General features: G+C 37.5%; 3 protein-coding genes across 3 annotated transcripts; all 3 read left to right on the plus strand.

The window, feature by feature from the left end:
* The first annotated feature begins 1,335 nt into the window (after positions 1-1,335).
* Positions 1,336-7,546, plus strand: LOC113775374 (putative clathrin assembly protein At5g35200). Its single transcript, XM_027320215.1, has 16 exons — positions 1,336-1,521; positions 2,322-2,442; positions 2,534-2,603; positions 2,755-2,852; positions 3,465-3,606; positions 3,700-3,800; positions 4,602-4,685; positions 4,847-4,897; positions 4,987-5,052; positions 5,156-5,221; positions 5,332-5,412; positions 5,514-5,591; positions 5,969-6,121; positions 6,209-6,284; positions 6,376-6,488; positions 6,787-7,546. Exons 2-16 carry the CDS (start codon positions 2,344-2,346, stop codon positions 7,147-7,149), a joined length of 1,641 nt encoding a protein of 546 aa, XP_027176016.1. The 5' UTR covers positions 1,336-1,521; positions 2,322-2,343; the 3' UTR covers positions 7,150-7,546.
* A 436-nt stretch (positions 7,547-7,982) lies between these two features.
* Positions 7,983-11,351, plus strand: LOC113775102. The gene is made up of 3 exons (XM_027319843.1): positions 7,983-8,874; positions 10,256-10,437; positions 10,573-11,351. The coding sequence occupies exons 1-3, from the start codon at positions 8,256-8,258 to the stop codon at positions 11,116-11,118; spliced, it is 1,347 nt and encodes a 448-aa protein (XP_027175644.1). The 5' UTR covers positions 7,983-8,255; the 3' UTR covers positions 11,119-11,351.
* Positions 11,352-22,498: 11,147 nt separating this feature from the next.
* On the plus strand, positions 22,499-24,282 carry LOC113772818 (repetitive proline-rich cell wall protein 1). Its single transcript, XM_027317299.1, has 2 exons — positions 22,499-23,453; positions 23,997-24,282. The coding sequence occupies exon 1, from the start codon at positions 22,573-22,575 to the stop codon at positions 23,440-23,442; it is 870 nt and encodes a 289-aa protein (XP_027173100.1). The 5' UTR covers positions 22,499-22,572; the 3' UTR covers positions 23,443-23,453; positions 23,997-24,282.
* The last annotated feature ends 2,796 nt before the right edge of the window (positions 24,283-27,078 follow it).

Consider the following 27,078-nt stretch of genomic DNA (forward strand, 5'->3'; position numbering starts at 1 on the left):
AATTGTAATGATGATATGTAAGCAAATATATTTGGAGAAATAAAGATCAATCCAACAAACCCACGCGTATGATAATTCAGTTATAGTTATACACTGGACGATACACCAAAAGGAATGATTTTTCTAACTTGTGCTATTTGCAGGGATATGCCCAATTGAAGTAATGAAAATTGCAATTTTCCATCAAAAAGAAGCAAAGAGAAAAAAAAAAATTTCCCTCGTACATCACCAGATGAAATATAAGGATGGATAATAACTGTTAAATGATAAAGGCGCACAATAAAATTGCAACACCGAAATTGATAAAGATACTCGCATTTTAGATTTAGATGACAACAAATTGTGAATATTTATCCCTTCCCACCAACCAAAGGCATCACGAAACATGATGAAAGGTATTTCCTATATTTTTCCCCCTTTTCTTTTTCAAAGCTCAGAAGCCAAGGGTAACAAAAGCACCAAAAATTGCGATGTTGTCTTTGTTGCAAGTCCTCCTAGTAGGAATATAAAGAGGGTATCCTATTCCTTATTCATGGAATCGAATTAAATCTCCGTCCCTGTAAACGTAAAGGATCATCTATCTCATTTTTTGTATCTTTTTTCTGTTCTAACATCTATTAAATCGCCATGTATCCTTTATAATCACCTCATTTTAATTATTATTTTTGTCTTTAAATTCCAACAATTGCTATACATTATCTCTTGAAGTGAGATAGAAGATGCTTTGCGACATGCAAATACGTACCTATAATATGCTTGATAAATCATAACAATCTACTATCCTTATTCACACACAGTGTACAAAAAAGAGATAATCTTTTTCAACATTTACAAATATAATTTTGAGATTAAATCTATATACTCATTATACGACCGAATACTATCAACTATAATTATTGTGCGGTTAACATTTTAATTTTTTTAAAAAATATATTTGCTCATTTCAATTTGATCACGTTTGCATTGCAAGTTTAGATGCCTCTCTTGTGTGTGCAAAGTCTAATTAAAGAACCAAAGAGGAAAAAACAAGAAATTAAAGAATAGAAATAGAAACTAAGATATGCAGAATATTGGTTTTCTTTATTCTTTTTGGAAGTAGTAGTAATCAGTAAATGGTAGTAATTATAAATACCACTAGTCCTACTACGTACTATTTTGTTATTTGGTGTACATAAATAAATAAAGTTTCTAGTATAACTATTTATTGTTATTTAATGGCGTACATACAATATAATAGTTAATAATAATATATTATATAAGCGAGTGAGTAAACGATGAAATAAGACAGACGCCGACGGCCAACCAAAACCAATTCAATTGCTTGGGAAGACTTTTCTTCAGTAGACTGTAATAGACCTCCGCCATACCAAAATTACCAGACTATACTCTATACATAGACTCTCCTCACCCCTGCTCAAAGGCCTAAAGGCCATAAACTTCTTCCTTTCTCTCTCCTTTTCCTTTTTTCTTCTTCATTTTTGTGTGCTCCTTCTTTCTTTCTCTCTCTCTTTCTCTATTCTGGTGAGACTCTACTTTTCTTATTATTATTCTTTTTTTTTTTGGGATGCTCTTTTTCCAGTCATAATCTTGGTTCTTTTGATTATGGGTTCTGATTTTTGCTTATTATGTATTAGTGGGCTCAGCTGAAAAGTATGAATATGTGACGTTTGTAACTCAATATGGTGTGTTTGGATCTTTGATAATGAGTTGCTTAGTCTGTACTTTGGTTTTTCATCCTTTTGTTTGATTCATATTTGTGGGTTGTTCTTTACTTTAATAAAATTTTCCTTTTTCTTTTGAACTGATTTCGCGTTTTCATTTTGCAATTCTGGTTCGCATTTTCTTCAATATTTTAGGACAATTGAGGAAATTCTGGAATCTTATGATCCATAAAACAATGTATAGTATGTAAAAACCAGAGAGATTGATACTAAACTTGATAACGAAAGAGATCAGTCTAAAGGGCTTGAATTGGTAATTATTGTTGAATAGTAGGTCAGCTTCTGCTACGTTATCATCTAAATTCTAGGATTTCTACCGTACAGCCATCTTGGATCAGATTTGGTTTGTGTTGTGGCCTGTGAATTTGCAACATCAGCTACAAAGTATTGACTTTTGACTCTCAGTGGTACCTAGAGATACTTCTTTCGGTTTGTATGCAAGTATTAGAATCGCATATGTTCTTGGATGACAAGAACTATTTTGTGGTTGTGTTAGGAAGTCTTAACCGGAGTATCAGATGAAATATCTAGATTGTTTGAACTTGATATTCCTAAGAAAGTTGCCGTTGATCATTTTTATGCGTATTGGTTTTTGTGCAGATATTTTTAGTTAAAAGAGAGAATGTCTGGAGGAGGGACACAGAAAAGCTTGCGTAAAACTCTTGGAGCACTTAAGGATACCACGACTGTTAGTTTGGCTAAAATAAATAGTGATTACAAGGTATCAATGTTTGTTTGATCTATTTTTTCTTTTTCATTCTATGTTTTTCCATTATTGGTGTTTAAGAACATCTACCTTTTGGACTCTATAGGAATTGGACATTGCCATTGTTAAGGCAACAAATCATGTTGAGCGACCAGCAAAAGAAAAACACATAAGAGGTGGGTGGGGTACATGCCGTGAACGTCAAATGGCTGTCGTTATACTATGATGGGCTTGTATCCCTTCATAGCCTGTTTTATTGCATATCTATTAATCAGGTAATGGGATCTACACTGGGGCCTAATACAATTTTTGGATTTATAATTTCAGCTATTTTTGCTGCTATTTCGGCTACCAGACCACGAGCTGATGTTGCATACTGCATCCATGCTCTGGCAAGACGATTAGCAAGGACACATAACTGGGCGGTATGTGTGATGAGTTGCATAGAAAGCAAACTTGTTAATGCGATACTGTAGACCACCTCTGTTGTGTGGAAATGCAGTGAAAAAATATATTTTCCCTTTCTTGCTTCATGGCCATCAGATTTCATCTGCAGTCTAAGGCACCTAATGTGTATTAGGTAATTAAACTGCACTAGTACATAGTATATTGCTTGAGGATGAATCTTCATATTTGAGACAATAACTATAGTTCCATAGTCAGTTTTTCTTTCTACCCCCATATCAGATTGGTGATCATATGAAACTCGTGCTTGAGCTCAATGAATTGTGAATTACCCCTAATATTTTACATGAACAGCTCGGTCTACTGTATATGTTTTGCGTGTCTCCAATGTGTCATTTTCCAGAAGTTTCAGATTCACACTGGGCCTAAAATAACTCCTGAATGTAAATGAAATGGATATCTGTCGAGCATTTGTATAAAATGCATATGAGAAAGTCACCATGCCTATAAGGAAGTTAAATGTGCAGCAGATAATGTAGCATATTAGTCTCTGACTGAATGATATCTCATTTATTTAACACCCTCTGTGGTACTTGTTTTTGCTGTTAAATTGACTCGTTGTTGTTCTCAAGGTTGCCTTGAAAACTTTGGTAGTCATCCATCGTGCTTTAAGAGAGGTGGACCCAACATTCCAGGAAGAACTTATAAATTATGGTAGAAGCAGAAGCCACATGTTCAACATGTCTCATTTCAAGGATGATTCGAGTCCAAATGGTATGTTTTTATCTGCTTTACTTATCTAATCCATTGGTAGTTTCGCGAGGAAAGTCATTCTAGAATGAAATGTTTACAACCTTGTTTACTCAGCATGGGACTATTCTGCTTGGGTGCGCACCTATGCATTATTCTTGGAGGAAAGGCTGGAGTGTTTCCGGGTGTTAAAGTATGATATTGAGACAGATCGTCCGGTGAGAAACTCATTTCATGTGAATAATCATCCTGTGTTTATTCTTTTAATGTGCTTTTTTCTTCTTTATTGCATAAATTGTGAAATTTTCATGGTTGACTAATTTTAAGAAATAGAATAGTTTGGGGATAAGGACAGCATTTTTATTCAGATCCTAGTGTGCTTGTGCCCATTTCTTTTAACAAACTATGGCACAAAAGTTTATTTGTTTGGTTGCATCTGACTGTTTGCTGCTGTTCTGTGTATATTACAACTCTAGACTATGTTATGTTGCCTTCATCTGCTTATGGTGGTATAACCATGAGCTTCCTTTTGGGTAGCAACACTTCATAATTACTCAGAGAGAATTTAACAGCAACACTGGAATGTAGCATATTAAGGTTGTAGAATCCATTTATATATCAAACTTTTATCATTGTCTAAGTTTTATATGTTCTGGTACTGATTAGTGCGGGTAATAGTAGTTTGAGGATGTCTACTATATGTTTCCTCAAAAGTTTTTTTTTAATGTGTGTGTGTGGGTGTATAAAATAAGTTAGCAACTTCTTTTCTCTGAAAACCTATTAATGTGATTACTTATTTTGTTTCTGATTTAAGTGAGTTTTCCAGTTACTTTTAGCTTATGTGCTTCCTCACCTTACCTCAGGAACTGCTACTTGATGATATCTTGACTTCTTTGCTGTTTTCTTTCTTTTTTTTTGAAAAAAATTGCTGCAAAGCAGGCTAAAGGTCTATGTTAATCTGCGAGATTTTGTGGTTACATTATCATATCTTGATGAACTAAATTTTGATGCTTGGCCAGAGAACTAAAGATCTGGATACTCCAGAGTTGCTTGAACAATTGCCCTCTTTGCAGCAGCTTCTGTTTCGTGTTCTTGGTTGCCAGGTAATTTTCAATCATTGTTCAGTTTTTCATGAAGTATTCGATTTGTGGGTTTTGCATGTTAGTATTTGCAAATCAAGGACCATCACCTCAGTTATTGTCCGGTATACCTTTCCCATGCTTGTTATTACCCTGTTGAGAAGCATAGTCTGATGTTTGTGCAGCCACAAGGAGCAGCAGTTCACAATTTTGTGATTCAGTTGGCACTTTCAATGGTAAGTATTGTCTCATTTGAAAAACAGAAATTAGCTGCATATGATTTTCTCTTGTTCTGGTGATTTACTCTTCCAGTTCATGCTTGTAGGTTGCTTCTGAAAGCATCAAAATTTATAATGCTATTAGTGATGGCACAGTTAATTTGGTTGACAAGGTAGGCTTTTGATTTAGGATTTTTATCCTGTAGATAGCTTGATGCTGATAGTACTATAGAACACTACAACTGATGACAAACTATACTATCTTGATCTTAACAGTTTTTTGAGATGCAACGTCATGATGCTCTTAAGGCTCTGGATATCTACCGCAGGGCTGGCCAGCAGGTTCTACATTGTTCATTATTTTCTGGATCTTTTTGAATTGATCCCAAAGTCTGTGGAGATGTTTACACCCCATATTGAGGCATTTTGTTAATTATCTTTGTTTTTTTCAGGCCGAGAGTCTATCAGAATTTTATGAAGTATGTAAAAGCCTTGACGTTGGACGTGGTGAACGTTTTATCAAGATCGAACAGGTTTGATTTGTTTGAATGCCTTACTTAAAATGTATGTTTCAGTTGAATTTTCTTCTAATTTTTACATTATTCTTTTGCTATATTGTTGATCTATACTGAAGCCCCCTGCATCATTTCTACAAGCCATGGAGGAGTATGTGAGAGAAGCACCTCGATCTTCAACAGTTCGTAGGGATTCGGTATGGAAGTCTTGGCCAACTTGCTACCCTTTGACTATGTGTCTGTAGAAAGCTTTGGTATTCAATTGTTAAAAGAGTGTAATAAATCTGTATGGCAGTCATGTTTGCACATGAACATATATGCATAAAGCTATCATACCGTCCTCTGTCTGGTTTAATTATCTTTCAAACAACAGAGATGTGTCAACAATTGCCTCAATTTGATATTCTCAATTTGCTGCTTCCCCATACCTATGAATGCCTTTATTATCACCAAACATGCACGTTCTCACTTTGTAGAAATCCACTTTGACTGAAAGTTTCGAAAGTAAAAAAAGTTCCATTCATATAGAAGCTTCTACGAGATTATAACTGCACTTGTACATTTTTTGAAGCAGACAGTTGACAAAGTAACTTTAGCCATTGAGTACAAAAAGACTCCAGAAGTGAAAGAGGAAGTCTCACCTTCCCCACCCCCTCCGCCTGAACCTGAACCTGAACCACAACCCATCAAAGTGGAAGCTCCTGTTGTGGAACCACCAGACTTGTTGGTAAGTCATAGTGTTATTTGATTAAAAAGAAATCTCCTGACCAGCTTTTCAGGCCTTTCAAGGTGGCTGCATTGATTTTGTTGTCAGGGTCTGAATGATCCAGTTCCAGCAGCCTCAGAGTTAGATGAGAAGAATGCCATGGCTTTAGCCATTGTACCAGTTGGTAAGTTTAAACTAGAAATTAGTCTGCCTGAAAATTTGATTGTCATTAGGGAATACATGTTTAAATTATCTCTGCTTAATTGCCATTGTAGGTGTAGCTGAACAGCCAGCTTCTACTGGTTTGACCAATGGAACTACAGGCTGGGAGTTGGCACTAGTTACTGCTCCTAGTTCAAATGAAAGTGCCACGACTGCCAGCAAATTGGTATGTATTGTTGGTCGCAAATTGGTATGTATTGTTGGTCACAAATTCTTCATATATATATATATATATATATATATATATATATATATATATGTTTTAAATAGATCTTGGTGTTTATAGGGACCCAATAAACCCTTAAAATATATTGACTTGTTTAAGAAAGAGTACAGTCTTTTAAGTTTCTCTGTTCGTCTGTTATAGATACGTATATTTTCCCATGCTGATACCATTCTGTTAAGGGCAGTTGGATTTCAAAATGAATCTTTTGTACTGACTCGCGCTACTTTTATTTGTAAAGGCTGGTGGGCTGGACAAACTTACATTAGACAGCTTATATGATGATGCAATTAGAAGAAGCAACCAGCAGACAGTAAGCTATAATCCATGGGAAACAACAGCACCAATGGGCGGTCCAATGATGCTACCAAGAGCACATGATCCGTTCTATGCGTCCAATACAGTGGCTGCACCGCCTTCTGTACAAATGGTAGCCATGGCCAACCAGCAACAGAATTTTATGTTGCAGCAGCAACAGCAGGTGATGATGATGGGCCCACAACAACCCGGTAATCCTTTTGGCAACCAATATGGAGCTGGTGTTCACCCCTACGGCTCAGGCATGCCTGTTCGAGCATACAATCCATACTCAGGCCTCATTTGAGCAGGGTGACTGTAAGAAAATCTTGTTTCGCTCAACACAGCTAGGAGAGGAAAGATCTGATTTAGGTTTGATTCTTGATATTTGGAAGATGCTGGAGGATAGATGTGTACCATAATTTGTGTAGCGCAGGAGATAGGATAAAAATTTGTTTGATAATTAGTTAGAGTATAAATCATTGATTGTTTGCTTCACGGACGATGATAATAATATGCTTTTGGGATTGGATAAAATTTTGTAAGCTGCTTATGTTATAGAGCAGAACCACATTTTTATCTCATGCCCCACCCCACCCACACTCCCTTCTCCGAGTTTTATTTGTTGTAAAATATGTTTTTGTTCTTGCATTCCCAATTAATGTACTCGTATTGAACGAAATTGAATTCATCATTCTTGCTCATAGACTGGTTTCAAATTATAGCATGTTGTTATATTCCTAATGAGTAAACAGACTTCGACAGCAATCTTCAAGTATTTCCTGTTGTTCGATCACTTCGATATCGATTTGCAGATTTTACCAATGTGTCGTGGCGCCTGGTTGCTATCCTCCCTTACTCTACCAGAAAAACGGTCGTATTTCGTTGTTTTCAACTAGGAGTTAAATGACCAGCCAATAAGAATAAATGATTGGATGAATTGTTCTCCAGAAGAAAAGCTACAAATCGAGCTAGCAAAATAATCAGTGAAATTAATTGTCACTTGCCGTTTTCTTCCTCCTTAAAAAAAAAAAAAAATTATTCTGCTGGCCAAAAAACAGAAAAAAAAAACGAAAATGGTCGGAGAAATTGATATTATTTATTATTGTTTGATTCACTTTTGTTTTGTGGTTGCAGAAACATAGGAGTATATGAAAACCCATCAGTCTCTGGTCTTTGCCTTTCCGCTTTAGGCTGTACTCTTCAGAAGAAGCCAAGCTGTTGTAGTTGTAGTAGGAAGGAAGAAAGACCGACTGTACTCAAAATCACTTGCTAAATTCTGCTGCCCATTCTCCACAAACCTCAATCCTCACTCCACCCATTTTCCTTCTTCTTGTTTTACCCCCATTTTCCTTTTAAGCGAATCATTAACGAGAAATTAATTTGTACCTACAAGAACAAGAAAACAGAAAAATGTCTACCTGGCTCTCATCATTTTCTCTACCCAACCCTTTCAAATCAGATTCTGACTCCGACGACGGCGATCGCGACGATCAAGACAATAAACCCTCGACAACCCGCCACTCTCCTGCACTCGCCTCACCCAATTCTGCCTCTTCTCCTCCCTCCGGCGTCAAACAGGACCTTTCTGCCCTCTCTCAGACCTTCTCCTACCATCTCCGGGGAGTCGCCGCCTTTTTGGCCCCTCCCCCGGCCTCCCAACGTCAGAATGCCGGTGACTTCAACAGTAATTACACTTCCACGACTGCAGGTGATGGTTATGCGACGGCGTCGCCTCCCTCGGAATCTGAAACTATCACTGGAATAAGAAAGGACTTGGAGGAAATCGGTGGCAGCTTTAAATCCCTCTTCTCTTCTTCTTCCAACAAAGCCGTTTCTGGGATTTCGAAGCTTGCTACTAATCTTCTACAGTTCCAAGGTGACGTCATCGATGAAGGAGAAGGAGAAGGTGAAGAAGAGGACCTAGAAGAACAGGACGTTGCCGGAATTAGGGAGGAACTTGTGGACTTTGCTCGGGAAATTTCTCTACGGCCTGAGCTTTGGACAGAATTTCCTCTTTCTCTACCAAATGGTAAAATTTTTCCCCCTTTTATTCGCATGTTAATTGTCTTAGGATAAAGTCTTAAAGTCAAGTTATTCTTTGTATTTTTGATTTGTGGTTTAGGATGTGGCTATGAACCATTTGAGTGGCACTTTTGAAATCGAAAGTTGGGAGCTTTTTAACATTTTATTGACCAATTCAATATTACTTTGATGACTAATTTTTTGAGTTGGTTACTTTGATGATTTTGTAGTAATAGCTTGTAGTTGATGGACTGACTTTTTTCCAGTTAGATCATAGATTGAAGTATGCTGCTCCGAGCTTTCAGTAAATATCAGTACAAAGCAAATCTTGATCTTTTCTCTCTCTTTTGTCTTTTGGTTACCTTACATTCAAGCAACTAGTTTTTCTTGACAGTACATTGTTTTGGAATTTGGAATTCGAGTGAGCAATTGTTATTGTGTTCATTGGCACAATGTATAGGATAATCTTGATGGAGTTGGATTTATTTGCATTAATTACTGGACATTGCATCATTTCCTCATTAAGTGCTTAATGCTCTTATCCTTTTTTGTGTTTTATACGAGGGCAAATGATACCATTTCTTGTATGACTCAAAAAATTAACCGACAGCTGAGAGCATTATTGGGCATTCCCATAATTTCCTCATGAAATGCTTGAGGCTCTTGTGAGGGCAAATGATACCTTTTCTTACAGAACTGAAAAATTTAGGCGACAACTGAAATCATTTTTGCAATTCCAGAATTTGTGGTTGTTTGCTAATAGTTTTAAAATGGAAAGGAATTGAGAGGTTCAAAAAATAGGAGTGCTTGTCATGAGCAGCATGTGTATCTCTACTTTTTTTTATTACCCTTTTGTAAAACAGTCATGGTATTGGTTTCATTTTGCAATCCCAAATGTGGAACTCGATTAATTGTGGTCTCATACCTGCATATGCTGTGAAAAGAAATCTGAATTAGGAAAACAACTCATAACAGTAGATCTTTGGCTAATTGAAATGCACAAAGGTTCTTACCACATAATCCAATGGATTAACTACTGATGCATTTTTTCCGAATTAGCCTTCTAAATTGTATTCTTTGATTACAATTTCTCTTGGACCAAATCATCGATATATACGGTTGTTCTTGTGACCTTAGGAATTTTGGCTCCTTCTTTGTGCTTGTGTGTTTACCTTTCAGCTAAAAAGAAGCATAACTTCTTCCCCCCCCCTCCCCCTCCCTCTTTTTTTCTCCTAGGGCCCTTCTTTTATCTATTTCTTTCTTTTTCTTCTCGGAACCATAATAGGCAGCACAGGAAGGCCATGGTTTACAAGCACAGTTTGTTGCAGCTAATTCAGTCATAAGGGCTCATTTCCTGATTTGTTACTCAAATGTTTTATCTCTGGCAGATTTTGACATGTCTGATAATCAAAGATCACATGCTGCAACTATTGAGGATTTGGTGCCTAGTATTGGGACTTTGAGGAGGACTTGCAGTCATTTGCGTGATGGGCAATTCTGGATGATATATTTTATATTGTTGCTTCCCAGATTGAATGAGACTGACATGGATCTTCTATCAACTTCTGAGGCAAGATCCATCTCCATGTTCAGATCATTTTTACTTTTCTCAACTTGCATGTTCAGATCATTCAATGGATTCCTTCTCTGAGTAATATTGCAATGCTTCTACTTGTTTTTTCAATTAAGTTTGATTGATATGTAGATCATTGAAGTGAGAGAGACACTTCTGCTGAAACTGCGGAACAAGAGTAATGCACAAGTGGCTTCTGGTATCTCTGAAACTGTCAATACCCCTGCTTTAAGTCAAGAGATGAGTGCAATACAAGAAGATAAAAGTTTATCTGAGCAGAAAGATGCATCAGCTGAGACTGCAAACACTACAAAAGAGAGAGAAGTTGAAACTGGGAAAAATGGAATGAGATTAAAAGATGAAGATGCTGGTGTACCCGAATCCTTAGATGGTCAGAAACGTCCTCAAAATGAGGATGATGTTTCCTTCAGTGATCTAGAGGATGAAGATAATGATCCATCAGATAAAGTTTCTGGGTTTAGGCGGACACAAAATGGAAGAGGTTCATCAGCCAGTGAATCAAGTGAATGGGTTAGATTAACTGAAAATTCTGGAGCTCAGGGTGGTCAGAATAACCCGGGATTGTCAACCAGGCGAGGCAAAGATTCAGAAGGTGAGGAGTCAAACGACTGGCTCACTGTGGATGATATTGATTTAGACAACTTAGCAGCTGCTTGAATCCCCAATTTCTGTAAATCTGTCTTTTCCTTCTTGTGTTTATTCTTTGGCTTCAATTATGCTGCTGCTGTTTCAGATCAAGAAAAGCTTCGTCTAAATAATTCAGAGTACTTGGGTAGTTTTACATCACCTATAATAACTGTACATTGTTCTCGATAGGTTTATTTCCTTTATTCATGTTTGCTCTTGTATATAGCTTGTATTTTATAATGGAAATTTCTAAATTTTGTGGATGGTACTTTTTTTTTTTATTTTTTTTATGCATCTTATCAGCGGACAGCCAAATCTTCGGACATAAATCAGGGCTAAGTTGGAAAGCAACTGTACGTTTCAAAAATTTCACAAGTTAATTGAAAATCGTATTGATAGAAGCAATTTGTGGTAGTACCCGTTCAACAACTTCAATAGAAGGAATTTTCTGCATTCTGCTGTCAAATTTCTATTTGTTCCACGGCCAGTAAAGCTGTTTCTTATGGCTAAAAACGATAGTCAACATACAGCCAAAGGACAATATTTTTTGCACTCATAACAGTCCAACTGCTTGACCGACATGTGAGATGGGAGAGGAAGGACATTCAGGGAGGTGCCATGAAGATTATGTGCGCATTCTGGATATCATGATTTTTCAAAGGAGGAGGAACTCAAATAATCATAAAAAAAGGACATTCCAGTTACTGTAAATATGTCCAGAGATGGCTAATTTCTTATAATATAATTGAAAAAAAAAATGTCTGTCAAATGTACGTCTGACAGATCCGTGGTATCAAACTATACCTGCCGTGCTTAGTTAACGCGGCAGCAAATTTTATTTTTTTTTTTAAAAAAGTTGCAGGCTACTTAGCACGGTAGCCTGCAGCCGAATTTTTTAAAAAAAGACAGCCTGCTACCGTGCACAATCAGCACGGTAGCAGGTGCCCTTTTGAAAGCTATATTTTGGGCGTAAGGATATCCTTCCTCCAACAGATGCGGATGAATTAGCTGCCCTTATTCTTTTAACATTTGAAGAGTTAACCCCTGAAGTTACTTTAGTCGGCATAAAAATACCGTACTAAATGGGTCTCCTTAGCCTTTTGTTAGTTTCGGTGGCCTGGAGTCTTCTACGGGGCATCTCTTCTTTATAGATAAGGAAGTCGATTCAGAACACGCAAGAAAAGGGTTGATAGAATCATGCAAACAGTGCTCATTAACTCACTAGCATCCCAATCAAATCATTCCAAAGTACTTTCCCCATGCGCCCCATTTCGGATCAAGCTCTCGGTGAAAAAGACTGGCGTGGAAGACTGACTTGCAAAAAGAGTACATGATAGCAGGCTGCCTTTTAAAAAAAAAAAAAAATCGACTACAGGCTACCGTGCACAGCCAGCACGATAGCCTGCAACTTTTTTTTTTAAAAAAAAATTTTGCGGCAACTATAGTTCGGTACCAAGAGTCTGTCAGAGGTACATTTGATGGACTTTTTTTTTCAGGTATATTCTAAGAAATTAGTCGTCCAGAGACCAAGAGTATTAATCATTGGGAAATATTTAAAATCCAGATGTCAAGAAGCAACCAGAAAAAAATTCAGACCTGAAAGTTTCAGATTCCAAAAGTTAATATACGATGGTCAAATTGTCAGTAGGAAGGCATCACTATTTCGACTGTGACGTGCTATAAACATTGATAACTTTGCTAGCATTCATTTACAGCAGTTTACAGATCTTGCATTCATGTATCATGTCCTCCAATTTCTTCCATAAGCTGGTCGAACTAGATGGTTGGCGGCAAATGAACCAGAAGGTGGCCTCAAAGTTGAAATATTTGCTGCGCTTGGAGTAGCATATTTGTGAGAACCATTTTGATCATTCAATCTACCAGAAACATGAGACGAGGGTTCTTGGTTAGCAATATATCCAGACAGAGGCATTCCTTGGTTCACATATGAAGAAAGGTCATGATTACTCAAATTATCACTTCTACTCATAGTTCAAAGTCGTGGTCGTGGCCGCGGTCAGTCACGGTCGTGTCCCAGACTGTTCCACATCAGTTTCGACATATCGGTTACGGTCTTGGCGAGATGCAAATTTTAAAACATTTAATATTCTAAAAATTGTGAATAATATTAAAAAATATGGTAAACAAAAATAATAAAAAAATAGCAAAAAAAATCTATAAAATGTAAATTTGAGAGTTGACTCGAGATTATTTTAGCCAATTCGGCCGAAACTATCCTTTTCGGAGACTTCTCGACCGAGTTCTCGGTGATTTAGACGATTCCTCGACAAGTTAAGTATCTCGGAGTCATTTCATCCCTTTATCGTATCGGAGGGGTCCGTTCTGGTGATAATTCGACTGAGTCGTCTCGATCTTGGCCAAGATTTTGAACTATGCTTCTACTCTTGGAAGCATATTCTGAATACGTACCGGGAATACTAGGCATAATAGTATCATCAACCATCTTTCAATTGGAAGCCTGCTAGCTATTGACACATTAATAGGCATGGAAACTGAAGAAAAAGCATTTCCACGGATGGTTCCAAAGTCGAACTCAGGAAGATCATCAAGCTCATCAATTGGCAACATATGTTTCAACTTTCACGGCACTGGGTGGGAGAGGAAGGGACAATTTTGGAAATTCCGTTGCATGCATTAGCTTGCACAGATTTAGGAACACCATCAGAAGTAGCTTCCCTTTCCATAGGGTGCCCCTTGGATGTCTGAGAAGGCATATTAAGATGTTTACTGCTTAGGTCTTTAGTGTGCAACTTGAATAGACGAACTTTCAGGAACAGTAGGAGTTGTTGACAATTCAGCTCTAGAAGATTTGCCGATGACAACTATCTTATCAGCAACTGTAATGCTTTCCATGCTTTGCTTGGTGGTGGAAGAATTAGATGGGGATAATATAGGCTCTTTAGTGTATGACCTGTTACGCTGTTTCATGTTTGCAACAGAAGTAGTCGTTGTTTGATTCTTTCGCCACACTACACAACCAATAAAAGAGTTTGATTTGCCTTGAAAAGCTGTAACTCCCCTCAAGAACCCATATATTGCAAGAATAGTGAAAATTTTATCATTCTGAGGACAAATGTAAAGAGCAACCCCATCAGACAAATGTGCCAAGCCAACTCTCTCCCCTTCGTGTAATATTCTTCAACCTAATGACAGATAAAACAACTGCTGCTTCAATTCTGTGTAAGTTATGCAGTATAATTTTCAATAGAGTACTTTATATTAAACCTACTTCAAAGCAGCAGAAAACTGCCAAGAATCAGCATTAACTCTTTCACGCACTTAAGCTCTTTATCAGATGATCCCTCCTTAGCACAAACAGGAATTACCTAAAACAAATATAATATCATTTAGCATACAAACTGACAATCCTTGCTTACTCCGGAAGTTCACATTTTTCACAAAGATATGTCAAACTAAGCATCAAATAAGTGAACACTTTGGGAATACAGAAAGCTGGGGCTCAGATTCCAATTGGCAGGGTGGCAATGTGGTTATTATGAACTAAACCATAACGATCTGCCAGGGAGACCCTACTCTTACGGTCTTACCATGACGTTGGTCACCCACGGGGAACACATTATTGACCATGCATCAGAAGAAAAAAACTAGGTATCCTAATGCAAGTTCATGTTTACTCAACTGAAAATGTTGAAAGCACTCTTGCAATACCCAATCAACAAGACAGATAACATCTTCTTATGTCATTTGACAGGCTTTGAAAGTTCCCAAACAGGAACCCGCTGATCATTTGTTTCATTAGTTTTCAGCTTTAGCATATCAACTTCTTTTGAGATGGTGGAGAGCATTGACTTCAAAAATCTTCACAAGTAACGGCCTAACGGGCCCTAATTCCACTAGATCTTTACCTTGGCTAAGAAACAGTTATAATGCATTCTTAGATTCCTCAGATGAGGGAAGTTTCAAATATGAAGATGGTCCTTATCTGGCCTCATCTTACACAAAGTATTAGGTATAACTGTCATTTCAACGGTTTTCCACTTATTAAGTGTACAAGTTCCCATTTCTTTTTTTTTGGTACGAAAGGTTGCAAGTTTCCATTTCTTACTCATATTCCAGTATTCCATTTTGATAACAACTTAGAGATATGGAAGTGTAGTACTCTTTGCACTTCCCAACTTCTGTTGCAATTGAGATTACTTCTCTCTACAGATGTACATGTAGTTTTGAAAAAGGTAAATAGTAGTTAAGTTGCCCGCTTTACTGAGGACTGAAGATTACCATTTCCAGCAGTTAAAGACTATTTTCCTCGAGTTTCTTGAATTAAATAGGTGGGTTCTTCTAGGTCCTAATAATCCCTAAGCTACAATATATTTTATCCAAGGGCTAATCAAAGTCCTGGTATGTCCTAAAGCTCAAGTAGGGCTTGTTAAGTATGTAATTAAGCACGTAAATTCCTCAAAGTTTTTGACAATTTGAGATACTAAAGTCAAATTGCCATTATTACATCATTATCCTTGGATTTTTCTCCATCACGTGTTGTATTTACCTTTGCATTTCACAATTCCATTTTCATGGTTATGACAATAGTGATGGTCAGAATTTTTCTCCACCATGTGTTGTATTTACCTTTTCAATTTTCACAATTCAATTTTCATGGCTATGATAATACTATTTGTAATTAAATTAGTAATTACAAACATAATGCTTTATATGCATGGATTGTACTACTTTCTTTGTGCTTTGCACTGCAGCACCAAATGTCCCAGCGCATTTACCTCCCCAGCCCAAATTAAAAAGCCAAAACACGAACCGGGGAAATGGAAAATCCAAAGGGCACAGAAGTTTGTCTATCCAGATTCCCCGAAGCCTCTTACCCTGCAAGTGAAAAAGCTCGCCTGCACATTTCAGAAAAACGCCTCTCCAGGAGCTAGATTGCTTTTGCAATTTCAGGGTATTTTTGCACCTTATAGAAGCAATTGGGTCCGGCTTCCAATCCTTTAAACTTAGTTGTGAAACACGTCACAAACTTGTACGTAATTGGCAAATTCATCCACCAAGAAAATATTGAGGTGTCCATTCGAATTCATTGGATTTTGTCCGCGCTTTAAAAATTTGCTTCTAGTGAAGTAAGGCTGCAGTAAAATTTTGAAGGGTACAGTTACCTAATAATGGTAAATCAATCATTTAATGTTATGATTTCTGGTAAGAGAGTATTAACTTCTATGAAAACTTAGACGTGGGTGTTCCCGTTTGGTTGGCTTCTTGCATTGCTCTGGGGGTTGTGTCAATATTTCCTCATTATTCTTCTATTTTCTTTATGCATTTCCTTGGCAATTCAAACCATTAATTAGTACGTGCACATTTGCTTCATCGTTTCATGTGGATTTTGTGGTCTTGGTACAAGGAAAATCTGAATTTTAGTTGCTTCAAGAGTGTTCGAATTCTGCAAAATGCATAATGCGATTGTGGCAACGTAGGGACTGGCAAGAAAGCATGAGGATGCACATTATAGATTTGTTATAAGTACGTACTTCGTTGAAAACAGAGAACCAAGTTTCACAGGCAATTTAGCCAAATTTTGTAGTTGGTGTAACGTGGTCCAAGTTAGCAAATGTGACTTATTATTGTTTCTGGTGCAATGTGAGAGCATAATGTTAGGTTCATAAGTAAAGGATTATGTTTCATATTGGTCCGAGAGGTAGAGAAAGAATGGTTAATATGTAAGTAAGGGTTCGAAACCTAATAACTTAAGTTTTTTAGTCAGAATTGGTTTCTAATTTACACATTAGGCTCTTTGGTGGGTTTTCTCGAGATGTTTCTCTTCTATCAAATTGGTATCAGAATTTCAGGTTGTAAGACTGAGTTACTCATGGGCAAGTGGATCCTTCTCGGAGTTAGACCGATGAAAATTCTCTTCTTAGTGATGGATCAAAGTGCCAAGGAGTTTGATTGGTGTTGGACCAAGTGCGCCATGGGTTTGGCAGGGGATCCGGTAGGATTATATCCCACATTGATTCGAAAGATAGAAAAAGAACGGTTAATATGTAAGTAAGGTTCCGAAACCTAATAATTTAAATTTTTGGGTCAGAGTTGCGTTCCTGATTTCGCACCAACAATTTCAAAGACTCCGTCACACGTATTAGTTCCAACATTAACCTCATTCTTCTGTGCATAGAGCACCAGTAATTAGCGTCAAGTACAAGAAGTATTTTATATTGAAAAGAAACTCAGAAGTTAGCATAAAGATGGTTATAACCGGTGTGGTATCAGGAAACGATCGATCAGGTATTAGTTAATTCTTTTGGAGTATCTTTTACCTCCTAAATTCACACAATTACCTTTCAGATACTCGAAACCTTTTCTTGAAGGTCTAATATCCCTAGCTGGCTTCCCGAAAATAAATAAATAAACAAGAATTTCCCGAGCTGTGATGTTATTTTGATCCCATGGCCTTTCCTGATGTGTCTTGCTCTGGGATCAGACGATAGAGACATGGAGAAGGTGAGCTTATACAGGCGCCCTTTACGAAATATAGGCTCCTGTTCTCTCCCCCTCCTCCGTCTCATTAGTAAATCACCTGGGATTGTCAATCGCTTGATTTCTTTCTTCTACTTTTATGGTTGTTCTTTAAACGATGGGGTTAAACTTGGACAATGCAGAACCACCAAATCAACTGGAATACTAGACCTGGTCATCTAATCATCTGATGGCATGGATGGAATAAACACTTGGAACCATTCATTAGACCAGGAAATCTGAAGCATTGGAATTTACTGCAATCACGGTCTCTGAATGTTGGACAACACATAGGACAAGAGTAATTAAGAGGCCCATGCCCCATGCAGCGCAACAATTTGTGGCTGGTACTTGTAAATGACCTCAATGGATTTAGCCTTGTTTTGAGTTCCATTATTGTTCCCCTCGTTCTCTCTATGGTGAACTTGGAATTTGCATTCTTGAGATGGGAAGTTCCATTCCCTTCTATACCATTGCACCATGCAATTACTAATTTTTACCTCCAGCAAAAAGCTGCCTTCTGCTCCTACACTGCGTTATCTATATACTAGTAAATTCCCTCTTACAGTCGTGCTTTTAAACTGGAAGTAATTCCAACAATTTCTTTACGAGCTTAATAGATATTAATGACTAATTCATGATCATGAGGTGCACTGTCCTTGTATCTAATCCTCTTCATTTAACAGCCCTCTGTGGCATGGCGCCCTGTTTAATTGTTCATCAGTTAAGGGAATGTTTTCCGGTGCGAAGGCACAACCAATAAGACTGATGCGGATCTTTCAGAAATGTTGGAGAAAATTTATCAAAGAATTAGGACCCTTTTTTTTTTGTCTCCTTTTAAGTTTTAACCATCATCTTTTCGGGGAATTTTTGAAGTAGCTCCGTAATAAGCTGTTACTTCGTTCCTTCTCAGCCATATGAGTTGCATTTCGTACCTATTATTCCGGTCTAGAGCAGAACATATACGGTTTCTTGTCCAAGTATTTATATTCACGCGACCCAATATTTACTAGTGGAAGAAAGAAAGATTGAGGACAAAAGTCGAGAAAGCAATATAGGAAAAAAAAAAAGACAAGAAATATAAGAGGACCTATCATATCAGGACGAAGAAAGCAGAATCACGGATGTGCACAAGGTTACAAAAAATGATTCAGCTACCAAATGTAACATGCCCCCATTCAGGGATGAACACCCCACCCAAACACACGCACCATCATCAGCCTGGGTGAGTTGTGGGATGTGGTGGTGACCATATGTGCATGATGCCGATGCATCCACAACCTCTAAGCTGTACTCAGCCCCCTTCTGCCTCTACCCGGCCCATTTCAACTTTCCACATGCTGCTCTTGCTGTGCTGTTGTTTTAGCATTTGCCTCCAAAATTTCTGCTGCGAACTAGTATGCTTTTGATCAATTGTCTGCCATGTGTTCTATCTAATAGTTGGTTCCTTTTCTGTATATGTAAACACTTCTGGCAAAAGATAACCCTGCGAATATTGCAAATTCAGGTGTGCAAAGACTATCGTTTATAACAATCCTCCTACTTGCATGAGCTCGCTCGATAATGCCGCACTTACATGGACACTAAACCTTCAAATATTTAATAATTGATGACGTTTCATTATTATTCAAAATCTTGAGACACCAACTCCTAAATTCTACATGATTGGCGTTAACAATTGCCAAGGATTTGTGGTCTTGTAAAAGAAAACTCTACCCGCAAGTATTCATCTATGAATGTCACTTCATTTTCTATGTATTGTCTCAGTCAAAAGGAGAAGCAGGGTTAATCCATAATTGATCATTTATGAGATTTCTTGCACCCGTGATTACAGGGTAGTGTTCTTTCATTTCTAATTATTCCATTTCTACTTGACGGAGCACTAGCTAGTGCGCAATTAAGTGAAAGGAAATAAATACTACTTTGGGTACTACCAGAGCTTATTAGAAGTACCATAAACATGAAAGTCCCTTCTGTACAGTAACATGGAAAACACTGAGCCGACTAATCAACACCTCATCGACGACAGAGACCAGAAATGACGTCTTCCACTAATTCTGTACTTGCCTTGTCCTTCAATGTTCATGGTTGAGCTGGAGAGCGGAGGTTTTTGTGTGTGTGTGGGGGGGTCCTTTTTCACTCGATTAAGGTTCTCCAAACACGCACTGGAATTGTTCCCAGCACTGGCCAGTCATTGGCAAGTATAGGGCAACCTGGACATGGTGAATGAAGCGCAAATTCTGAGCTTTATTTACTGACTGGGTTTACACTGGCGCTGTCAACGGGCCGAACCAGCCTGAACTCGGCCCAAAAAGGCTAAAACTTATACTCTTTAATTGGATTGGACGGAGTTTGAACTTAAATATCAGATTCGATTAAAATATGAGCTAAATTTGAATTTTATTAGACTCGGTCCAATTAAAGCCCAATCCAAATAATTAGATATTTAACTATATTATTTATACATAATAATAAATGTAATTTATAACTATGAATATTTTAACTTAAAAAATTAATAGTATATAGATACTCATATAAAAATACACAAATATTAAAGATATATTATATATAATTATTTTGGGCCAAGTCCTACTTAAGTTCGAAACTCTAAGAATTTTGTGGGATCGAGCATGACTCATAGAGTGGTGACCATATATAGTGGTGGCCACGAGCATGAAATCCCAAAATTCAAAACCTCTATATCATTTTCAGGATCTTATCTCAGGCCATATATATTTTGAAAACGCAGGTTATTAGGCTCGACTAAGTTTATGCTTGCTATAAGGCATACGGCTACAACCTGACGAGTACATGGTCTAACCTTACGCAAAAATATTTACATAAATAAATCGGGTCGCTCGTTTTCAATCGCTGAGAGAAAAGGGAAAAATAAAAATAAAAATTCTCAAGCGACAGGCAATCTGCACATGCACGCACTTGATCCCATATCCAAAAACTAAATTGATTTTTGAAACCAATATATTAGCTCCCATATTGTATCTGTTAGACCATCTACTTTCTGGTGTTTGTGGGGATGGTGTGTGCAAAAATGGCCTTAGATCGATCGATTGTCTCTTTAGAGTGGATAGCGGGCCCAAGCTTCGCTGAGAAAATTGATGAATCAACTTGCTAAACAAAAGTTGGTTTCCCTTATGAAAAGGTTGAAGGAGGGCTCGATCTATCGGCATCAAAAACTGGCAATAGCTGCTGGCTCCTGATTCTGAAGGGGACCTCGCAGCTTGTCCAATATGCCTCTAGGTACGTATTAATTAGATAAAGAGTATGTTTTTGGCAACTTAATTACGCACCATAGTAATCTTGGAATCCAGGATAAAAATGAATAATATATAGCCTAATACTACTAGTAATTCCTGTTTCAGGTTGTGAATTTTACATAATTATTTTGGTATTCAAATTGAAAAGCTAAGGTACTAATTCTACGGTCTCTCTTAAATAAATTTCAGGTGTACACCAAGTAGCTAGTATTTGATCGAATTCACTACTCTACATACACATCATGGACTATATATTGGTACTAATCTTCATCTTGGTCTACATGCATGTTTTCTTCCCTGTATCCTATCAAAGAAATGCTACCAACAAAGCAGCAGCGACTTGTACGAGTTTTACAAACTTTAAGGGCGGGCCAATAGTATGTCTCTGAGGAGAAAAAAGAGAAAGGAATGGGTTGGTTGGTAGATGCTAAATTGAATTGCTTATCCGATTGTTGGATACGAAATGGGAGCAACGATGGCAACGATAAATACCCTTCTTGTAGCAGAAAAATTTTGATCTTGATTCCCACCAATGCTCCTTAGTCGACATTATTATTCTTGCTTTAGAATAGGGATCTCCAAGCCGAATCATTTATTGTACTGTTGATCGTAAAACCACCAAAAAAAAAAAACATAATTTTATTTTTTTTTAAACCAAACTTGTCTAATTCCTTTCAATTATAACCTGCAATCGTGAGGTCTATTTTGCAATTTTTATACCGAAAAGCAATCTAAGTTGGCACATGCCTATGCACTTGCAAACAAATAAGTGATGTATCCCCGCAGAAGTAACGTGGATTCACTGGTATTAAGATATTTGCCGAGTAACCAAGTATGGGCTCCCCATCGGATGTGAACTGTCTGCTTTTTTTTTTCCTTAAAAAAAAAAAAAAAAAAAAAACTGTCTGTTTAGATTTTGAAAGGCTTTGATCAATGATGATATGGGTCATAAAAGAAGCCCAAATGCAATGGACGACTGCATTAGCTCTGCTTCTTACATTAATTTCCTCCGTAATTTACGATTACAAAGAGCTGCAATGGACGCCCATGCTTTTGCTCATAGAAGTAGAAGTTTCATAACAGAAGACACAAAGAACTAGTCTAATTTACGAAGTCAGTCTATGTTATAACTGGGCCGTATAAAATTATTACAATGCAATTGCATCCTCCTAGCTAGTAGTTTTAATTGATTTCTGAACCGGTGAAGTGTATATCTAAACCCTAATTGAGTTCCAAACTCGGAGGAGTAACTTGTGTGCAATCTAAACCATAAAATTGTCCGGTAATGCTGAGGAAGAATTTAGCAGTTAAAGTTGAAGCCATCCATTTTAATGTGTAGCTAGGGTATTTTGCAGCAGGATAGGTGCAATGTGAACAACCAGTTGTATGATGCAGTAAACTGCAGTGACAGTGGTAGATAAAAATATCAAATAGCTAGTAAGAGTGCAAGACTGATGCATGCATGTAGTTGAGGTTGAGGTTGAGAGGGTGAGTTTGCCAACTAGCACAATTTGGCAGTTGCCTTTGAGCCCACCCCATCTTCACGTGCTTTGCTTTAGGGTTGTTTTGTTTTCTTTCACTCACTCAATACTCTCGGACTCTCAGTACTGGTTCAATCATCAATCTATATAACATATCATTCATCTTCTGCGGTGTTAAGTGTTCACCAATCATCTTCCTCATTCCTCTTTCTTCTTTTCCACACAAAATCATGGATTCCTCCAAGATTACGGCTCTTTTACTCCTTTCTATGCTCCTCATTGCCTCAGCCAATCCTGTTGATCCTGACTGTGGCTCCTGCTCCCCTAAGCCCAAAACTCCTAAAGGTCCCATTACTCTCCCACCAGTTGTCAAGCCTCCTGTAACCCTTCCGCCAGTAACTCTACCCCCGGTGGTGAAGCCACCCATAACCCTACCGCCCATTGTGAAGCCACCAGTGACATTGCCACCGGTCACATTACCTCCAGTGGTGAAGCCACCTGTGACACTACCTCCTGTCGTGAAGCCGCCAGTAACTTTGCCACCTGTGACACTACCCCCAGTGTTGAATCCGCCAGTAACTTTGCCACCTGTGACACTACCCCCAGTGTTGAATCCGCCAGTAACTTTGCCACCTGTGACACTACCCCCAGTCGTGAAGCCGCCAGTAACATTGCCACCTGTGACACTACCCCCAATTGTGAAGCCGCCAGTAACATTGCCACCTGTGACACTACCACCTATAACACTACCTCCGGTGACAATGCCACCAGTCACCACGAAGCCGCCAAAAGCAAAACCCTGCCCGCCACCACCGGTTAAGCCTAAAAAACCTAAGCAGGCCAAGTGTCCTGTTGATACCCTAAAGCTGGGAGCTTGCGCGGATCTTCTTGGTGGAGTGGTGCACATTGGTTTTGGAGATCCCGTTGTGAATGAGTGCTGCCCAATTCTTTCAGGGCTGGTTGATGTTGACGCTGCCGTTTGCTTGTGTACAACACTCAAGCTCAAGGTTCTCAACCTCAAAATTTTCGTCCCAATTGCTCTCGAGCTCCTTGTTTATTGTGGGAAGACACCGCCTCCCGGTTACACTTGCTCTCACTAGATTGATCTGAGTTGAGTATTCTTTCTCAGAGCAGGCCTCTCTATACCCCACTTTTCGTGGTTATTCCTGCATTCTTTTGCGTTCTCCTTTCTTTTGGGAAAATTTGCTAAACTTTTTTCCCATGCTTATAAAATACTATATATATATATATATATATATATATATACACATACATACATATATAGCTTTAGATATTAGTATAAAACTCCGACTGCTGACATTTCTTTAGTGTTTCTTTGTTTTATGGTACATCCTATAATGCATGGTCAGGATGCATCGGTATCAGGTCTTGTATTTTTCCAGTTGGTCGGACTTTAAATAAGGATATTCGATTTCAGCAGTCTCAATAATTTTTTGGCGGCAAAATAGGAATCTGCTTTGGTGTACCTAATTAAGGGGAGGTCACTAGTAATTATCTAGCTAGCTTCAAGCGTTTTGTTTGGTTAACCAACGCAATCCTGATTCCTGCGCATGCATGGTAGTAATTGACTTCACTAATTCTTAAAACTACAGATGACAGGAAATCTCATGACGTACGGTTGATGGACTTGCAGGTTAATTTGATTGATGCACAAATGTTGTCGACATGAGCGGATGTGATGTCGAGTCTCCAATTTGTCATCTCTTTCTCCTTGATTGATGGTCTTTTTCACTGCTTTCTTTTTCTCTTCTGTTGGCTTGGAATTTGGAAGTGTTACTTTCGGCATTATTGTACACCCATTCATTAAAATGAAACTGTATTCATGTGTGCTTTTGTATTATTGTGTCGTAGGCAAGGAATTAATTGATGAAGATGGATGCTTTTATCAGTTTATTGTGGTTCCTCAGCTTTCCCATTCATTTTTCCTCTCAAAAAGGATGCGTTTTAGCTGATTGTACTCTTCTTTTTTGTTGGTCAAAATTACCTGATTGTACTCTGGCTAAACAGAAATGCATGCACGTACCAATTATGGAATCGATGGTACTTCATTTCTGTTTTTGCTTTTGCAAGCATTCCAATGGGCGGAGATCGTGTATCGTTATACAAATGTATGGTTACTGACAAAAAAAAAAAAAAGCACTCCAATGGGCGGAGACGTGTACCAATTACCAATTATTATCAGCCGACGAATATTGTGAAAAATATGACATATTTGCAGTCAATAACAAAGCATTAATTCCTCAGAAAAAATGAGAGCCTTAATTTCTTTAGTACAAGGACAACACAAGTCTCACCATTTAGTCTTTCTATATGAGAAATTTTAAGTCTTGGGTTCAAATTCACTAATCCCTCCTCTTCACTTCTTAAATCTCACTCTTTTCCTCTTTTTTTTTCTTTTAAATCTCACCATTAAGGTTTCAATTTCAGGCGGGTAATAGTTCTATCAAAGCTGTGACATTTTCATATTTCCAAAAAGGAACAAGAAAAGTACGGACAAGAGGACTAATCAAATATTTACTCCCTTTATCCCATTTTGATAGTTCTAGGTTTTTTTTCCACACAGTTTAAGAAAAAACAGTTAACTTTGTTGGAAAAACAAATTTAGATTGCTATTTTCCTAAAATACTCTTACATTAAATAAAGTTGGCTTTTTATATATCAATATGTTTTGAAAAATCTAAATGCATTAAATGGGGTAGGTTATATTCAATACTAACAATCTATATTAAATAAGGTAGTTTATAATAATAACAACTTATATTGAATAAGGGTATTTTAGAGAAATTAAAAGACAACTACATTCTTCAATTGGGAAGTGGACTACAATTTGGGACAGAAAAAGAAAAACAGGACTATCAAAGTGGGACGGAGGAGTAATTTGCAAGCTCAAATTAATTATGGTATTCAGCCATCACTAGAATTCCATTAAAACTTATCAGGCAAAGTATTCTTGGCTCAGTCCTCGATAACCTTCCTCAATAATTGTTTAGCACCGGTGACAAGAACTTTTCCACTCTAAGTGAAATTAAGTAGTCCTAAATAGAGGAACACTTGGGTTGGATGGTAAGGTAGAAAACATTATAAGTAAAAGGTTCAGTGTCCAAAACCTCCAACTCTTAAAAAAAAAAAGAAGAGAGAGAGTAATCCTAAATATGAGCGGCTGCATGATTTATTTATCGACTCAAACCCCTGCTATTATTTGACTGAATTTGTCGTACGTTTCGGCTCAAAGGGGCTTGTTAATGATTAGTTCCTCCTGCAAAGTGCTTTGAACTCAATGGTAGCAAATCTGGCCTTTACTATTTGCACGCTAGAATTCAAGTTCACTGCTATTGTTAAAGTTTACCTCAGAGCTATATATGATAAGAATATTAGAGTGAATAATAATGCGTATTTTCTTTAAACAAATCTTCAGTGGTGGCTAAAGATTGTAGTGGTTGCTCCCTTTCCGTTTTCGCTTTGACTTGACAACTAAATTATAGATCCCGAAATAACACTACTACTATCCACAGTGAACACTGAGGACTAATCACATTAATCTGTTACAAAAGAACGACATATGATTCTTGTACGTGCAAAAAGAGTAAAAGGCGGGAAGGAGACGAAGAGAAACTGTGACTGTTTTGAATGTCTTTTACATTTTCTATTCCTTTGACTGGACAACGCTGATGTTGTGGTAAATTTGTTTGCCTGAAGGGATTGGCATTATTTACGGTGCCTTTCCTCTTTATTTTTTTCAAGTCATTTTTGCAATACGTTACACACTGACTTAATTTGCCAAAGTTAGAAAGTATTTAGCTTCGTCCCATTATTAATGTCATGTTTTTATTTTATCTATGTTCCAAATAAGAGTGTTCGTTTCAAATTTAACACATAATTTTCAATCTTGCCATTTGAAAAAATAACATTTTAAAATTTCAACACACATTTAATAAGGAAATATTTTTGAAGTCAAAGGATACATGTGTAAATTCATCAAAATCACCTCATCTAAACATCCAGTGTTTTTATAAAAAGATTATTGATTCTCAAAAAGCGATTCTAATATTTAAGATCATTAAAGCAATTGTAGTGAAATTCCAAAACTTGAAGTATCCTAAACAGTACCGAATTTTCTGACAAGATCACAAATTTACGAGGAGATGGAAACCTTCTCCGGCACATGCATGGCGGAATGGGTCAAATATCAACTCATGTTTTCGTTAGTGAATCGTGGACATAAGTCGCCTTAAAACTGCAAAAAAAAAAAGCATGAGCGAGAGCGACGAATTGAAGCCGCGGGTACCACCTTTTATGAATAGATTAGAGACCCGATGGTTCACATCCAGGCCCCCTTTTTTTGGCTGATTTGTCTGTTTACATATTAGATTGGTTGTGATTTTAAGTGTACGAAGAAGTGTCTATTAGAAACATTCAAAACAATTATCAATTAGTTTAAGGTGGCAATTGCCGTAGGTGGACACAAGCAATTGCTTTTGCGAAGTGGTAGCCGCGTCATGGTAGATTAATAGTAAGCTAATTAGCCTAATTACCATTGAAGAGCTAATAATTTTTCTATTTTCGTGTATAGAAAAATGAGAATTTGGACCCTCCCCTATAAAAGTTATATATGAAGGACCATCACCTATTGACCTTTTCCTAATGAACAACAAATGACCTAAGTTGTCAAATGAAAGGTGAAAATCTTTGCCTATCAAAAAGGAAAAGAAAGGAAA

The sequence above is a fragment of the Coffea eugenioides genome, chromosome 6, assembly GCF_003713205.1.
Source record: "Coffea eugenioides isolate CCC68of chromosome 6, Ceug_1.0, whole genome shotgun sequence".
NCBI classification, from domain to species: Eukaryota; Viridiplantae; Streptophyta; class Magnoliopsida; order Gentianales; family Rubiaceae; genus Coffea; species Coffea eugenioides.